At 48.0% G+C, this 16,814-nt stretch overlaps 5 protein-coding genes across 12 annotated transcripts; 3 read left to right on the forward strand and 2 right to left on the reverse strand.

Moving 5' to 3' along the window:
• Positions 1-605: 605 nt before the first annotated feature.
• LOC121589882 (thioredoxin domain-containing protein 9) lies at positions 606-2,712 on the reverse strand. Its single transcript, XM_041909104.1, has 3 exons — positions 2,588-2,712; positions 1,719-2,260; positions 606-1,616 (listed from the first exon to the last, which is right to left on the reverse strand). Exons 2-3 carry the CDS (start codon positions 2,253-2,255, stop codon positions 1,506-1,508), a joined length of 648 nt encoding a protein of 215 aa, XP_041765038.1. The 5' UTR covers positions 2,256-2,260; positions 2,588-2,712; the 3' UTR covers positions 606-1,505.
• Positions 2,713-3,064: 352 nt separating this feature from the next.
• Positions 3,065-11,213, forward strand: LOC121589233 (nucleolar and coiled-body phosphoprotein 1-like). Of its 7 annotated transcripts, none has more exons than XM_041907982.1 (2): positions 3,065-3,441; positions 8,497-11,213. In XM_041907982.1, exon 2 carries the CDS (start codon positions 8,500-8,502, stop codon positions 10,204-10,206), a length of 1,707 nt encoding a protein of 568 aa, XP_041763916.1. In that variant the 5' UTR covers positions 3,065-3,441; positions 8,497-8,499; the 3' UTR covers positions 10,207-11,213. The 7 variants fall into 7 exon arrangements, with proteins under 7 accessions (XP_041763916.1, XP_041763921.1, XP_041763923.1 ...); XM_041907987.1 differs by lacking the exon at positions 3,065-3,441 and adding an exon at positions 3,887-4,006; XM_041907989.1 differs by lacking the exon at positions 3,065-3,441 and adding an exon at positions 3,992-4,010.
• Positions 11,214-11,948: 735 nt separating this feature from the next.
• LOC121589237 (protein THEM6-like) lies at positions 11,949-14,153 on the forward strand. Of its 2 annotated transcripts, XM_041907993.1 has the most exons (3): positions 11,949-12,338; positions 12,688-12,843; positions 12,928-14,153. In XM_041907993.1, exons 2-3 carry the CDS (start codon positions 12,705-12,707, stop codon positions 13,359-13,361), a joined length of 573 nt encoding a protein of 190 aa, XP_041763927.1. In that variant the 5' UTR covers positions 11,949-12,338; positions 12,688-12,704; the 3' UTR covers positions 13,362-14,153. The 2 variants fall into 2 exon arrangements, with proteins under 2 accessions (XP_041763927.1, XP_041763928.1); XM_041907994.1 differs by lacking the exon at positions 11,949-12,338 and having other exon boundaries at positions 12,361-12,843.
• Positions 13,519-16,814, forward strand: LOC121589236 (protein THEM6). Its single transcript, XM_041907992.1, has 2 exons — positions 13,519-13,607; positions 15,998-16,814. Exon 2 carries the CDS (start codon positions 16,001-16,003, stop codon positions 16,589-16,591), a length of 591 nt encoding a protein of 196 aa, XP_041763926.1. The 5' UTR covers positions 13,519-13,607; positions 15,998-16,000; the 3' UTR covers positions 16,592-16,814.
• On the reverse strand, positions 13,961-15,722 carry LOC121589234 (nucleotide exchange factor Sil1). Its single transcript, XM_041907990.1, has one exon. The coding sequence runs from the start codon at positions 15,558-15,560 to the stop codon at positions 14,190-14,192; it is 1,371 nt and encodes a 456-aa protein (XP_041763924.1). The 5' UTR covers positions 15,561-15,722; the 3' UTR covers positions 13,961-14,189.

Genomic DNA, 16,814 nt, shown 5'->3' on the forward strand with positions numbered 1-16,814 from the left:
TTTTCATTATAGAATATTTTTGCTAATTTATTTAATATATTTTTATGATATATATATGATCTAAAAAAGATTCAAAATTTTAACAAATAACTGTATTAGTTTATGTTTTCTTTTGCATGATATTTTTACATTGCAACAAAAAATAAAGGAATTAAAAACTGGTTTGTCCAGAGCGAAGCGCCCATTGTGCTAAGCGCTACGTTTACAATTATTGGTTGAGTTGTTCACTCATCGATTTCAACAAACGATAAAATGAAGCATTTTGGCGACAATAAAAATGATTAAAAAATAATCTGTTTTTACCAATTGTTTAGGAATCGTGTAAAAAATTGCTCATCTTATTTAGCATAACAATCATCAATCATTTGCATATAATTTATTAAGTTTCAACAGCAAATCCCCTGTGGTTGTGTTTAAGAAGAAACTGAGAAACGGTCCTCCAGACTACGAATCGAACCACGTGCGGCCTCAGAATGGGCAGAGCGTATATTCACAGACCATTTTGGTTACTGTTCGTTGCATGAAATTCGACAACAAACGTAACTAAAAGATTCTTATATCTCAATTTTTTTTTCCGCAAAAAAGAAACCCGACAATCGCAATCGTTGTACAAATCATAGTACTAGAAGAACACTTCCTTGGGTGATTTATTCAACCTATAATGAGTACATCTCTTTACGATTAGTGAAAGCATAAGAATTGTATCCTTGTTACGTTCCGAAGTAGCCTATAATCAGAATCAAGCATTGGTTGCCGGGCTCAGGTTGCTTGTGCGGGAACGGGTAGCGGGAGCACGCCGCCATGCATTCGCCTATGTTCGATGCTTTTCTTGCTGCATTTTTTGTTTTGATTGCTTTTCTTTGTATAAATAATGAAGCCGCTGCAGGCCAGCATTACAGTGCTGTAATGCCTGTTGCCCCACTCGCTTCTGCAGGTTAGAGAATGTTAATAATGAACTCATACGTTACTAAATGCGTGCAGTGGACCATTACGTTAAATACTGTGGTAAAATTTTGTTAACCTATATCTCGAAAGGAAACAAACTAAAATAAAGTTCCCTTCCTCAAATGCTTGTTCTTTTTCTCTGCCTAGCTTAGCGGTCACCTTTCTCGACGCTTGATAAGATTGTTCGTCTCACTACGTGAGAAGAGACGTTTGAGCCCCCGTGGCACGGGGGATGATTTTGATAACTCGGTACTATTTCCTAGAAGTTTTAGTTAATATTAATTCGAAGCAATAGTTAACGGCGCCACACACGACCATTTCGGGACACGACCAAGGGAAGAGGGATGGATGTGTGTTTGGTGTGGGAGGGAGAGTGTTTTTGCACAATTTTGTAACTAGATACTTATTCGCGTTGATTCTGGAGAATATCGAGCCAAATTTCACACATGCACCCTTCCCCCATCTCACCTATCGCGACCACGCCGAACGATTGCCACCTATGTCTTTCTGTCGACGCCCACCTACCGGAGCAGACACACACACACGCGCACGAATGTGCCTTAATCATCGAAGTCAATGTCCGAATCATCCGAATCGTACCCGCCACGGATCGTCTTCATGTTGGTCGGTTTCTTTTGCTTTTTCACATCCGGTGGAGTTAAGAGATCGCCCTAAAAAAAGGAAAACGGAAGAGAGAATGTTGGGTTAACGCGTACCAGCGAGCCACATGTACAAGAGCCCCCACCGCTAGTACCCCCCCCCCCCACACTTACACTGTACTCGATCGCACCGGACTGGGCAATGCGCCACTCGAGCATCTCGGTGCTGAAGTCGTCACAGTTGCCCAGATCGGTAAAGCCGACGATGTAGTCCTTCGTTTTGCTGTCCTTTATCAGTGCGATGCTCGGTATCACCTTGATCCGGAGGCGCTCTGTGAGGAAGGGGCACCGTTCCGCATTCACCTTGCAAAACCGCGCCTCCAGATGCTTGGTGGCCAGCACCTTCAGATGCATATCGACGATCCGGCAGCGGGGCGTAGAGTCGCGATAGAAGTGGCACACGATGTTGGGCGACTTTTTCGATATCGCAAAGAACTCCTTCTCGTCCGCCAGCTCCGCGTACTCGCCGTGGCCGTTGTTTTTCCACTCCTGCCGCTGCTGGGCCTGTTTCTTCATCTGCTGGATGCGCTGTTCCCGCAGCTTGTCCAGATCGTCCGCGTTCAGGGTCTCCAGCCGGTCCAGCTCACTGTCCAGATGCTTCTCCAGCTGGACGGCGGCCGAGATCATTTGGTTCTGTATGAGCTGCTCCATGATTGCTGAGCACGGGGGAGGGAAATGAGACAAGACCACGAATTGGAAACGGATTCGTGAATAAAACGGAACACGATATAGAGAGTGCGACACCAAATGATGCACACACACACACGTACAAACGTACGGGAGCGGCCTACGCCTTGCGTGCAAAGGCCGGTCGTCCCGTTGGTTTTCGATCGACGTGCACCACCGAACCCACATTCGTGACGGGGGGCATCTGATCGTCATTTTGATAAAATAGCGCTAACGCCCTGACATTACCACAAGCTCACGTGCATCGGAGGATGGCAAAGGGCTGAAAATAGCTTCCCACCGCCCGAAATACTTACAATTTGCGACGTTTCTGTAAAATAGTTCCTGAATTACAATCTACCTTCCCGTTAGCTTTCTTCTACTTTTCGCTTCTGTGGGTATGTGATTCATGCCCTCCTGCTCTTCACGCTACTGCGTCTCTTTCTACTGACATTTCCTCAAATGTCGACTTGATGTCGACCGACACCGACCACCGTGGCACAGTGGGCTTTTCGTCGCAGGACAAATGATGCAGATTGTGAGTTTATTTTTCTATTTTTTTAATAAATAAGCTTTTAATCCTTTGAAACTATACTGGAAAAATGGTGGAAATATTTACATACTTAACAAATAACCAAATATTATATTTTTCTATTCAAAATCCACTCAAAATCGAAACCCCCACAAAGCAAGCGATTTGACAGCTTCCCACGTTGATCGATTCGATCAACCTGCGGCTGCTGCACCACTGCTCGTGTACAGGGGCCTTCGTAACGACTTTGACAAATTACAAAAAATCGAATCGTTGAATAGAACGGACGGAGTGCGTTGCTGTGCGTGTGCGCTTTTTCGCTAATCTTTCGCTTGGCTTTCGATTGCACTGCTGAAAAACCGTGAACTCACCGTGAACAAAGTGTGAACATTGGATTATTGTATGAATTAAGTTATCGAGACCTCGCTACCCGTTTGCAAATTGCTGCAGCAATATTCAGTTCAGTGAACAAGTCCGCGCGTCGTCTTCCGTGTGAGCGTGTGTGCCTGTGTGTGCAATTGTCGTCTGTCTTTCCCGTGCTCTGTTACCGGTTTTTTTTTGTCTTCTGTTGGCGTTTGTGCAGGAATCGAGCGGAAATCCGTTAACACAAAGAGAAAAAGCTAAATAGAATTGAAACAAGTAAGTTTAGGTATGGTTTGAAGCTATTGTTTAACATAGCCGACAATAGAGGAATACGCTGTGGCAGCAGGCAGCAAGTGCGGGCTTCTGATACCAACTTTGTGGTATTGTAATCGTGTGTATGTATGTGTGCGTGCGTGATTGAAGGTATCGATGAAAAACTCGGAAATGTACCTCAAAAGTTCTGTACATTAAAAAGAATGTTAAAAAACGCTCCCACAAGCGTCCTTACTGCAGTAGCGGAAAAGGGTATTCGCTGATAAATCTACACAGGGGCCTAGCCTCGAACGCACCACAGCGGTAGCGTTCCTTGGGCAGGGAAGTTTTATTTTTAGGTTATTTTTGTTTTTCTTTCACTGGCAACCTGTGGCAAACCGGGCAGCAGGCAATAGGGGCTGGGGTGTGCGCGCGTTACGGGTACACATTTCGCGGGCTCTCTTGCCGAGAAAGGTCACACTTTTTCCGTGCTGAAAAGTGGGCAAAACGACGACGAGACGACCAGAGACGCAGAGGATGTTTGGTTCGCCATGGCAATAGCGCAGTGTGCGCGAAAAGGATAGCTGCCGTATGTATGTTTCAAATGAAAATGGCGCTTGTGTGTGGTGCGGCGCCGTAAAGGGCTCGTGTCGCGCGAAAGTGTCCCCCGCCGGAGGAAATGATGTTGGTGCACTTTACGTGGGTTATTATGTCGCGAAAGGCACAATTGTTATGTTTGCAGAATGAAGTCGGGGAATTGTTAACGCATGAACATCGAATCATCAAATCGTAGAAGCAATCCAGAAGCAAGTTCTATGTGCTGTACCCGGGTTGCTTGGACGGTTAACTATGAACGGTTTGTGCTAGGTGTGAGTGTGTATGTGTGTGCGTGTTCCCCTCCGTTGTGTTGTGGTGGTGTGCGTGAGTGATCTTGCCCAGTAGCGAACACTTTCGTATGCTCACACTGCGGTGGTACTGAAGAGCAGCAAGGATGTTTTATGCTCACTTTTATTGTGTTTGCAACACCATACACAGCATACACAGAGGCGAAAGATGCGTTGGTATGTGAGTCCCTCCCATGTTGGCCGGTTGGTGTGTGTGTGTGTGTCTGTTTGCTGTGTTCAGGAAATATCGCAGCAAAAGCGAATACAAAGAACGGGAACATTAATTAAGCTGCCGCCCGTCCATCCGCGTCCCGACTGACCCGTCTTGGTTGAGACGATCGGGAGATAATGAAAGCAAAGATCCATGAAAAAAAGAACCCAATGCGCGTCGCAGGGCAGTTGTTGATCGCCAATTTACTTTGAAGAAATGTTTTTAATACTCCTAATGCTGCCATTCGCAACAATGCCAGTTGATGCTTTTTTTAATTGTGGAAAGATGTATGAATGTGTTTTTGCTAATTGTTTTTCACTATCATATTGGTCTAATGCACAGCGCAAAATGCTGTCGCAGCATCTCTTATTAAATGAAGAGAATCGACGTTTAGAGGGAAAAATGGAAAGTTGGTCAACGGCTTTTTCTTTGCCTTTCTTTTTCGCCGTGAGAAGGATGAGAAGAAACGGCACCATCGCGAACAAACTCAGAGCAAAAAAACGAGATGGAAAAGTTTGGTCACGGACCCTTTCGGACAAGTGTCATGATGAAAAGAAAAGACGAGGTCTTGGGCTCTAGCCTTGTTTGTAAACATTCCCCCGTGTCTCGGTTACAGTGTGGAATTAAGGGGGAATTAAAACATGAGGCACACACCAACAAGTTAACTTTTGCGCGCCATTTCACAATCAACAGCTTTTTTGGGGAAACGCAAAGATAAAATATATTTAGAAGTCTGTTTTAGTAGTGATGAAAAGTTGTTGATTTAATGTAAATAATTAATTTAATTTTTATTTATTGAAATTTGAGCAAAATATTTGACTTATTTGAAAAAAGGTTACTTTAAAAAGATAAATAAATACGCCCATTCATTGATGCTACGGTGCGTATACGCAAACGCCGAAAGCGCAGTGAGTGTTACGTCTGTAAATGCCTAACACGCGGTATTTCCACAACACGTGATATCCGTTAATAGCTGAAACCGTGTAGTTTTCAAATCAGCCTACTCGTGTATGTTTACGAGAGACAGCCAGGGGACAGTATCGCTTTGCAAAAATAAAAGAAAACATTATACACACTCTAGTCTAGCGTTCGCCACACACCGTCTTGAGAGCCCGGCTCATTATGGTGTTATTTATAAACTCAATCACCACACTTAACAGTAGCTGGCAGGCGATTGCGGCAAGCAAATGTTGTCAAACTGCCCGCGTGTGGTTCTGTTGCTTTTGAAAACCATCGTGCTAAGCTCTTCGGCCCTTTCGCAAAGGATTTACATACCTCATCGCAGAGCATGCCCGTTTCGATTTGGCCGCGCGCGCGTTTGACGGATGACGAATTTAGATTCGAAAACGTGCGTACGATACACACACTCACACACGCATTCATGTACGTGCTGGTGGCACGTCGCTTTAAAATATGTGCAGCCCTGCCACCGGTGTGGCCACTATTTGCATTCCCCCCGGAGGACAGCAAAGCATCGATTATCGGACCATTAACTGTGTCAGGAAAAACAACGCAAAACAAAAGCGCAAAAAAAGCTGCAAACGGTACTTTCGTACAAATGGTAAAAATTAGCGAACCGCGACCGTGACAACGCAGACGGCGACGACGCCTTCTTAGATTATTTCGCCCACGGCAAGGGGGAAGCGCTAACGAAGCATGTGCGAATTCTGCACTAAAACTGGTGGTATCGATTTGTTTTGCCCCCTTGCTTTCCTTTGCTTTGCTTGCGGACGGTCATGGTCAAACGAATTGTTGCGCTTCCGTTGCGTTGCGTTGGTGGGTGTGTATGTTGAACTTCACTTTCTTTATAATGCCGATTCACCCATCCATGCACCCTCTCTTTGAGTGGCGGGAAAATGATCAAGTAAAGTGTTATCGGCTCGCGAGATGATGCTTCACAAACAACGTCGTTCTGTTCCGTAAATATTTACGTAAGCATAGTAGGCCGCGGCTCGTCTTCCTGTCTATCGAGTACGCAATATTCTCGTCACGAGGCAACATGCCAACACATGGATACCCCCGAGGCATGCTGCACAGGTGATACTTGCGCGCGTGTGTATGTGTGGATGATATTTTAAGAAAAAGTTGAATTTGGTCGCTTACCCGGCGTGTGTTATTAACCGCGCTGGGCACGTTTTGGGCAAGAGTGGGTTTGTTTTTTGTTGCAAACGATTTATTTTATTGGAAAGAAAGAGATTTAAATGAGAAGGAAGGTAGGGTTACAACATTCAAGGGGAGAAAAAAACACCTTCTCTCTGCCATAAACCCCATACGCCGTAATGAATGTGCATCTCAATAACAACATAGCACACCACATACCGGTTGGCGTAGGGTATGCAAATGCGGCTCTAGACTGTATCATGCGAAATAGTTTAAATGAAAGGCCGTCTTTTTTCCTGACGTAATCCGACGAAGGAGGCGAGGATCTTTTTCTTCCTTCATATTGCCAAGAACATCTAACGAAAATGCTGCAGTGAGTCTCGCTAGTTTTGCTGGCCTTCGCAATGCTTCTGCTTCAGAATCAAAAGACAGAGATTAAAATGAAACACTCGATCGGGTTTTACACATCCATTCGAGTTTACTTTTGTCAAAGGGTGGGAGGGGTGAAACCTTGCAAGCGACAATCGAACCCCAGCACCAATCGGTGGGTGTGGATGACGAATGGATGTGCAGTGAGTGACAAAATAAAAGAATCATTTCCACTTCCCTGCCCTTCCGCGAGAGCCATTTAAATCTCCCTGAAGGGTTTGAAACAACAGCAGAAACAACTGGGGTGGAGTAGTAGAAAGGGCATGTGTATGCGATGCCGGTTCGACTTGATAAAGAGGTCGTGTTGGGAGGGTCTGTATGTGTGTGTATGTGTGTACATGGCGGTATTATTTCGCGATTTTATATTGCTTTGATTTTGAATTCTTCCCAATGGTTTTGATTCATTTCGATAGGGATGAGTGGGATGGGTGGGTACAACGCGCAGTAAGAGAGTGTACTTAGCCAATTTTGTGTACATTTTTTATTTCTTTTACAATCCACGAAGAATGATTGGGGCCGTAATTGAGCCAAGAGAGTGAGCCAGGAAAAGAGGCTACGTTCCATTGGCGGTAATTACTATGTAAAACACGCGGATTCACCAACACACACTCACACAAGGCTGGTGTATGGGGGGGAGTGACGGGGAGAGTAGAGAACCCCTGCCGTGGTTCTTTGGGTGTTTGCGTTCACGATCGCAGGAAGAACGCAGCAAAACGCGCGAAATGTTGTTTGGCAACGAAACAATGCTAATATGTGCTGGCCAGCCTCTGGGTGTGTAAGGCATACACAGTCGGTCTAAACATTAGTGCTACACGTGTAATGGAAATAGTCACTGTCCTCTAATATATTGCGAAAGACCTTACTAAATGAAGACTAAAATTGGATTTGTTTTGCCCCATTGGGGACTTGATGTTCTTTATAGTCCAATGCTTTGATGCTTTGTTTGCCACCTGACTGTAATGCTGTTTGAAGCGTTGCTTTGCTATGTACAGACCGGTAGGCCGTGCTTTTTTGCCGGCGCGATTTCTATAGCACCATAGCGACCGCGCAAATGCGCATTGACTGACCGCGTTGGTGTATTTCTGTGTGGTGGTGGTGGTGTTACCGATCCCACATATGCTATACAGACATATATCTGCTGTATATAGAGCACAAAGTATGCGAGCACGCTCCAACCGAACCAACCGAACCGGGTAAAATGTAGTCGCCCGCCACACACATCACGGATGAGCGAACAGCCGAGCGTAACTCACTGATTAACGCGCCCCGGGGGGAACGACGCGACATTTTGTCTGACCGCGTCTCAATTTGTCTCTCTAACCTCTCTCCCAAGATACACAGAGTCGAGTAAGGTTGTGTTGTCGCAGGGCAAAAATCGTACGCCAACTCGTGTGTGTTTGTTCGCTGAAGTATTTCAATTTTTAAAACCGTTTGTCCGTTTCTTTCTTTTTTTAGAAAATGTCACTGCAAGTTTCGAACCAAACCACATCCGGACGTCGTACGCCGCAGGTGTACCAGGGATTCGGCAACATGCCTGCCGGTGCAACGACGACACCGACCGCCACTAACGGCAGCGGTACGACCGGTGCTGGCGGATCGGTTGGCCGGGCGGCAAAGGGTGGCGGCGCTAAGCAATCACAGATACCGGTCGCGATCGGTAGCGGCGGTGGCTTCGGTACACCCGGCAACGATGGATCCGTACCACAGACGGCCGTGGTATATCCTGGCACTGCCGGGGCTACCGATGGGTCGTCCGGGCAGAAGCAGGTCCAGTCGGACCATATGTATGGCATGAAGCAGCAGCAGCAGCAGCAGCAGCAACCAGCCGCTTCAGCAAATAGCGCTACGAACCGGTCCGCCACAAACGGTTCCCAGCTGGCCGCAAGCGTTGAGAAGAATGGAACCTCGCAACGAAAGAACTCCACTGGGGAGGGCGGTGCCAAGAAGACAGAATCGGCAGCCGCATCGCAGCAACAGCAGCAGCAGCCTTCAGTTCCAGCTGCCGAAGGCACTGCAAAGGTACGCGACAGCCCTCGATCAAGTGGTCGCGCACAGCAGAAACAAACGGTGGAAGAAGCGGCACCGGCCAACAAAACGATGGAAACGCAACAGCAACCGAAATCGGAAAAGACTACTAATCTGGAAAGCTCGCTGCTGACGGAGAAAACCCTCAAAGGATTCGGTTCCGATGGTGAGGAGATGGAATCGCTGCTGCTGGAACCGTGGGATATGGAGGAGGGTTCCACCACGCCTTCCCGCTCGAGCGCCGCCAAGTCGAAGCTGCCGAAAGCCGCCCCACAAGCGCAGGCCCGTGTCAGTCCGTTCAAGGCGAGCGGAAAGACACAGCCGAAACCGAGCGGCGGCACTGCTACTACCGAGCCGGAACAAACGGCTGGCTCACCGAACAAGAAGACCGCTGCTGCTGCTGCTGGCGATGAGTCGGAGAAGAATCGCTCGCCGAAAGTGGACGCACCATCGACACCGACCGCTGGCGAATCGCTGATTGGGCGACCGCTCCGTTCCATCTCCGGTCGCCGCTCGACGCGCCCGATCAGCGACATCAAGTTCACGCATCCGCGTCGCTCGACCGCCGACCCGCACAACGATTCCATCTCCAGCATGAACGTAACGGTCGGTTCGGAAATTGGCAGCGACAGTATGCTGCTCCGTACGCCGGGATCGGCCACCCGCAAGCGCAAGGACATGACGCCCGAATCGACCTCGGACGAGCCGGTCATCGATAGTCCGAAGCGTGCTCGGCTCGATTTCAGCGGCTTCCTCGGCATGGTGGCCACCCCGGTGACGATGCTGAAGAACCGGCTGTCGCGCGTCAAGCTGCAAAGTACACCCCGCGCACTGGCCGTCGACGAGGAGGACGCGTCGAAGGTGGTCACCGCCGAGGCTACCACCACCACGGCCAGCGTCACGCCCCAGAAGGAAGCAGATGGTGTCGGCGCGATGGACGTTGACGTTGTTGCTGGCAAGGGAGCGGAAAAGAGCGACGATGCCACGGCGCCAGTTGCTGACGGCCAGAAGGAGGGCGCCGAGGGACAGCAGCAGCAACAGCAGGAATCTTCCTCGTCCGTCGCCGAAGATGATGAGGTCGAGGTGAAGATCGTCACCGATCAACCGCAGCAGCCGAAACAGTGGTGTAGTATTATGTAAGGCGGCAGTAGCGCACGGGCATAATCCATCGGAACATCGGCACAGCACACCACGTGGTCGGGCGGCGATTTCCTTTGCGGTGTATCTCCCGCCCAGCACGCACCTCGTCCTTCGCAATGAATCCATCTCGCTCACCGTGTTTCTCGGTTCGGGATGGTTGGTGTGTATCGCATTTGTATTTGTTGTGTCTTCTGTGTGTCCCTTCCCCAATCTCAGTCCCAATCCTCTATTTCCTGGATTTTAATGGCCAAGTTCGCGCGTAAACAAGAACATACATCCGGTAACAATAATCACAATTACACCGCAGAGAGAGAAAGAGGGGTTTGTCACAAAACTGCTGCTAACGGTTTGCTGTTTATCAACATATTCTTTTATTTACATGTAGAAGTAGCATGTATATTTTTTTTCAACTAGCTGTTTGTTTTCACTACATTAGTTTGTTAGGAGCAATGAGCCCCCGTCAATTCAGTTGTTCGTGTTTTCTTTCTACTGCAAACTCGTAACATTTCTGATAGAGTGATAGATCTCTACTCGTAAAGAAGCAGTTTCGTTGCGTTAGCTCACAGTGTTTTGGTAAACATTCTTATTTTGAGAAAAACGGAAAACGGAAACAACAAAAAATATTGAAAGAGCAATTAGCACGTAAAAAAAAGAAAAAAAGCATTTGAAGGAATTAGTTATCAAAACAAACCATACACACGATGTTTGCAAAAATAATATTGGTACAAAGGGATTGGGACACACTGGTTCAACGATGAAATTGGATGATAATTATAGATGCTATATATGTATACATGTTCTTCGGCGGCTCAGAATCATAAAACAGGAACCAGAAATATTTTAGGAAGGCGCGTAGGTAGTAGCAGATTAGAGAGAAAACGATTTTGCGTTTTTGTTTTTATCAGATAAACAGCAATGCATGCAAACTTGTGGCAGTAGACAAAAACCACCCGCCCAAAAAATACAACCGAATGCTCAAAATAAACAAAACCTTGTAGCGTAACAGAGTAACCCCCATCGAATGTGCGTGTGCATACGCAAAGAAATCACATTTTAGAAAACAAAAAACGGCGGCTGCTTCCTCCTCCCTAATCGGGTTTCGGGTTTGTTTCAGCTGCAATCCCAGCTACACTATGGAAAGTGCAACAAACTCTCTCAATGAGGTGAACGAAGGAAGCGAAACATATTAGCTGAGGGCGGTGTCCGTCTTCCGTATGCGACCCGGAACGAAACAAATTAGTAGTAGGTGGTAGTGCAAAACACAGTTGAGTGTCTCTCTTCAAACCTTTCATTAGCATGAAATATAAATGTGTGTTTTTGTGTTTTTGTGCGTGTTTGCGGTGGCATCATATTGAGATTTGCGACAATGCGATAATGTGCTACATTACAATATCCCTTTTATAGGGAACGATATACTTAGTGGTAGAAAACACGTGCTCTGGAATAGTAGGCATAGAAAACAATCACTTTACTCGCGAGTGCGAGATGAGGTAACGAAAAGCGATCTTTTAAACACAGCGTTGTGAATGGGGTCGAATTTTGCAAAAAAAAAAGATTTATAAACATATCACAAAATGATGAATAAAACCAAAAAAAGAGCAAACATTCAATGTAAGATTATTATTTATGTGTCGTATGGGCATACGCTTCGTTCGTGTGAGCAGCGGGAGCCGTTGCTATGCAGCGACTTTCGTTGGTCAAGTTGGCTGTGAAGAGTGTATTTTATTGTTTAATTGGAAGATTACTCTCATTAGGGTAGTCTGTCTGTTCTAATGCCATTCGGAGGCTCCAATGTTACCTGAATCGCACCTGGAAGACCGAAATTGAAATCCCCTTGGTTTGTATTTGTGCTGGGGGTTTAGACTGCCCAAGCCCTTCCCGTACGTTACCTTCACGCTGATCCACAAATAGCTAGCGATAAGAGCTTCCATTTCCGAAGTCTCCATTCATCAACCGAACTTACTAACAGTGGTTGACTCATTATCTCCACGATAAGCAAGCATATCTTACCGGTACTTCGGATTGTTATCTAATCGCAAGACCGTTGTCAGCTATGCTGTGCCGATATACGAACAAAGGTTGCCACCGTCCCCCTTAAACGCCCTTTTGCAAACTCAGCTCCAACCGACACGGTAAGTATCCAAGCAGCCTTTGGGTAATGTTTTGCTGCGAGTGTGTAAATTCGACATTTGGAGCCATTTGAACCGCATTACCATTTCATATGACGAGTGTGGTATGGAAATTTGGTTTCCCTCCAAATCCCATCGGCACTAAAAAAAAGCGGAAAGAGAATTTTGAAATAGGCACTCACATCGTTTTCAAGGTCGCTCGCCGATGCGTATGCGCGTGTTTTGCCAACAACCCGGCAATTCTGTCAACTTGACAGAGCGCTAAAGTGCCCTTGCGTAGCGCTGGAAGCAAAACATATCCATATCCACATTATTTAATAAGCTGCTAAACAATCGAATACTTTCCCCCAAGGCAAACAGTGGTTCAACATGTGGTCTCTGGCGGTGTTTGTGGCGCTCCTGTACGCGGTGTGCGACGTGAACTATTTCATCCGGACGTTCTTCACCGTAGTGCACGTGCTGCTGCTACCGGGAAGGGTCAAAGTCACGGACAAGCACACAATTTACGGTGAGTAGTACTTGTGAAGGGCTGGGGGACAGTTTACACGGGCGAAACATTACATCGCCAATTACGGTTTCTTCCCTTTTGCAGGGTTTTGCACGACGCAGGATGTTGACTTTCTGCTTAACCACATGAACAATGGGCGCTACCTGCGCGAGCTTGACTTCTGCCGGTTTTACTGGTACGGCCGGACCCGGTTCTGGCCGCTCGGGAACGCGAAGAACATTCTGCAGGGCGAGTGTATGGTGCGGTACCGGCGCATGCTGCCCATCTTCAAGCCGTACAAAGTGGAGACGCAGCTGGTCTGGTGGGACGATCGGTCCATCTACTTCGAGCACAAGTTCATCACGCTGCACGATGGGTTTATCCGCACGGTGGCGTACTCGCGCCAGCGTGCCATCGGCGTTAATCTACTCGAGTACGTCCAGCAGTTCCCCGAGTGCCGCGAGCGACCGGAACAGCCGGCCGTACTGAAGGGCTGGATCGAGTCGAACGAGGTCAGCAGTCAGCAGCTACGCAAGTGAAGCGATCAATCGCTCTCTCTTTCTTTCTGACCGATCGCCGTCGAACGGCCAGGTAAGAAGTGCAGTCGATCGTCCGTGTGTGTGTGTGTGTAACCGCGAAGACAAACACATAACCAACAGGTTCGTTGGACACCCGTTAGAGAAAGCGAAGGGTAGGTTTTCGTGGCATAGCAGCCATACGAAGCCTCAATAGTTGTGGAACGGTTTCTGCTGAGTGTGCACCTGTGTAGTAGTCAATCAATCACGGTAAGATGTTGATTTTAGGCAATTTTGCACCGAAATTGTGTGCTTTTTGCGAGATATATCGTACAGTGTGTATAATTAACTGTTAACTGAACTGCTGTTTGTCGTGTTAAAAGCCACTGTAACTAGCCAATAGGTATCCAAGTAACCTTTGGATATGTAAACCTCCTCATTTTGAGTGGGGGATAAAGTCCAAAACAAACCGTGAGACAGCATAAAGTAACATGTAGTAACGGAGCAGTAGGGGAGCTGTTGGGGATTTATTTATTCTCTAGTCAATTTGAGCTACAATTCAATACAATTGTGTAAATTCTATTGTGTAAATTTGCAACGGAAACCAATATGACAACAATGTGGAAGTGAACATTTCAATTTATTCGTGACGTAAGCAACCGGTTCCGGTCCATATTGTCGACCTATCTACCGATTGTGGGCGGATCTGGGAAACGATAAAGCACAATACAAACTTTCTAATTAACTTAATCAGTCCTATACAACAAATGTTCGTTCATTTGGCTATAAATATAGTTGCTTTGTAACACAGTGAGAGTATCTGCCTAATTTAAGCGCCACAGTACGCTTCGCTCACAGTTCATCCTTTGGCTGACCGTACAAATCCACCACCAGTTCGTCGATACTGCGCTTAATCTCTCTTCTATACTCCACCAACTCCACGTCCTCGTCCAGTCGGTGGTCCAGATTGTTGCGCAGCACCAGCAGCGTGTGCCGGAACAGCGGACACTGGGACCACGGTTCGTGGCAGAGCTGGTGGCGGCAAGCGTGCAGCGCTTTCACCGTTTCATCGGTCAGATTGTCCTCGGGTATAAGGGCCGCCTTGTGCTGGTGAAAGAAGGCAGCCGAGTGTTTGCAAAACTCCGTCCTCTCCAGCCCCTCGGGCAGCTTTGTCGAGCGGTACTGCTCCCGGGTCGTTGCGTCGTTCTCGCCCGCCGCTGCGATCGCGCTGCGATAGTCCACCAGCACGTCCGCGATCAGTTGCAGCACCTTCACCTTCACCTTCAGCTCGACCTTCTTTTCCCACACGCCGTACAGCACACTGTAGCCGTGCGGCGTGAGCAGCTGCTTCTGGGCGAAGGGGAACTTGCGCACCAAACCGCCGAACGCGTACAGGGCGGCCGAAATTTCGTCCGTCGTCGAGGCACGCCCCAGGGCAGATAGCAGGTTAGGGCCACCGTTCCGTTCGATCAGAGCGACCTTTGCCTTCGGATTGTTCTGCACGATCGTGCCGAGCAGCTTGAGCGCTCTGGTGCGTGTCTGCGCGTCGCCGGTGCGGTTCAGGCTGGGCCAGACGATTTTCTCCACACCGCCCCGGTCGATGAACTGGAGCGCGTTGTCGATCTGATGCGCCAGGTATTCGAGATCCTCGAACAGTACGTCCAGCTCCTGCCGATCCGCCAGTCCGGATGTGTGCTGGAGCGCTCGTTCGAAACGGGTGAACAGATCGGTCATGATTTCGCTGTCACTCTTCAGCTCCACATTGGCGTCTTTCAGCTCTTGCTTGATCTGTTCGTAGCTTTTGAATCGGCTGCCCACTGCCTCGCCGCCCTCTGCCTCGTCCTCTTCGTACGTGTTTGCCGGAATGTCTTTGAGCGCTTCCCGGAGTGCTTCCAGCTTCATGCCAGCCACGGTTTGCGGGTCACTGGCCGTCCCCGCCCCAGCAGCCGGATGATCTTTTAGCTCCTCCCCGGGTACCATCGAAAGGGACGAATCGGTGCTGGGCCCACCATCGGCTGGGTCGAGCAGTTTTGCCTCCTTTTTGCCAGTGGTCAGATTGATCCTTACGTGCAATCCCTGGGGGATCGGTTGTCCTTTCTTTAGCTCTTGCCATTCGTGCGTGGCCACGAATTTCGGTGCGTTTGAACCAGTTCCTGCTTTTGTGTTGATGGAACCAACAAGTACACTTAGCACTAGCGCGAGTTTCCAGACGGGAAGATCCATGTTTGAAGGTGGATCTAACAAACGTGCACGAATGAGGTGAGATTTTCACTGTCCCTGTCCTTTGTACTTTATATATTCTGCGAGGAATCTGATGAAATCGGCATGTTTACTTGCCGGCGATGGTTCTGTTTTGGAATTGGCCGTTCGGAATTGGTACACGTCATATAAATGAGGTTATGATGTGTGTTCGAGCGGTTTTGACAGAACGGAGCAAACAGGGCCACCGTTCGAGCAGTTACCGTTGTAATCAAATCGAGGTTCGAGCAAATGCTTTAAAAGAGCCGTTATTTTGAAATGGCCATTCCATTGACTGTTTTACTCTTTCGATACGGTTACTGTAGTTGTTTGCTTCGAATAAATGTTTGAATGAAAAAAACTTTCATAAACAAAATTAAAAACAAAAAACCCAATTTAAACTCATTATTTTCACTTTACAGAAAATGTTCTCCTGCGCCCTGCTGGTGGGACTGCTGGTCCTGTACATGATCTGGGATGTGAATTACTTCCTTCGCTGTGTGGCCACCCTCGGGTACGGTATGCTGTTCCAGCGCAAACGGAAGGTGACCGACCAGACGGCCATTTACGGCCTCTGCACTACGCAGGACGTGGACATCTTTATCCGCCACATGAACAATGCACGCTATCTGCGCGAGCTCGACTTTGCACGCTTCCACTTTTACGGGCTGACGGGCATCTATGGCAAGATTAAGGCCAAGCGGGGTGGCGCTGTCCAGGGAGCGTCGAGCGTGCGCTATCGCCGAACGATCCCCATCTTTACCGCGTACAAAATCACCACCAAGCTGGTCTGGTGGGACGAGAAGGCCATCTATCTGGAGCAACAGTTTGTGACGCTTGCCGATGGGTTCGTGCGTGCCGTCGCCATGTCCAAGCAGTGCATCACCAACGTGGACGTGCTGGAGCTGATGAAGGAGTTTCCCGGTGCCGAGCAGCGGCCACCGATGCCGGAAGAGCTGAAGCTGTGGCTTGACTCGATCGAGCTGTCCAGCCAGAAGCTGCGCAAGGACAAGTAGAATCGGCCGATAGATTAGGGAGAATTAATTTGGCGGTGACTGTCTGGTTACCATTGTGGGCATTAGCTTTGTATTTTCGTTGGGCACATTTTTTGTTGGGAAATTGGAACCTACTTGCTATGCAAGACATTAAGCTTAAGTGAACTCATACTCATCAGCACAGACACACACACATATCTCAGGATCTGATCCCTTGACAATAAAGTTTTGGAACGCTCCGTAA

This window comes from Anopheles merus, chromosome 2R (genome assembly GCF_017562075.2).
Source record: "Anopheles merus strain MAF chromosome 2R, AmerM5.1, whole genome shotgun sequence".
In the NCBI taxonomy this organism is placed as follows: domain Eukaryota; kingdom Metazoa; phylum Arthropoda; class Insecta; order Diptera; family Culicidae; genus Anopheles; species Anopheles merus.

Excerpts from the sequence above, each read along its gene's own strand:
- LOC121589882 (XM_041909104.1), bottom strand. The coding sequence starts at position 2,255 with ATGGAGCAGCTCATACAGAACCAAATGATCTCGGCCGCCGTCCAGCTG. Across the intron at positions 1,617-1,718 it reads CCGGTGCGATCGAGTACAGT|GGCGATCTCTTAACTCCACC; the intron begins GTAAGTGTGGGG and ends TCCTTTTTTTAG.
- LOC121589233 (XM_041907982.1), top strand. The coding sequence starts at position 8,500 with ATGTCACTGCAAGTTTCGAACCAAACCACATCCGGACGTCGTACGCCG.
- LOC121589237 (XM_041907993.1), top strand. The coding sequence starts at position 12,705 with ATGTGGTCTCTGGCGGTGTTTGTGGCGCTCCTGTACGCGGTGTGCGAC. Across the intron at positions 12,844-12,927 it reads GGACAAGCACACAATTTACG|GGTTTTGCACGACGCAGGAT; the intron begins GTGAGTAGTACT and ends TCCCTTTTGCAG.
- LOC121589234 (XM_041907990.1), bottom strand. The coding sequence starts at position 15,560 with ATGGATCTTCCCGTCTGGAAACTCGCGCTAGTGCTAAGTGTACTTGTT.
- LOC121589236 (XM_041907992.1), top strand. The coding sequence starts at position 16,001 with ATGTTCTCCTGCGCCCTGCTGGTGGGACTGCTGGTCCTGTACATGATC.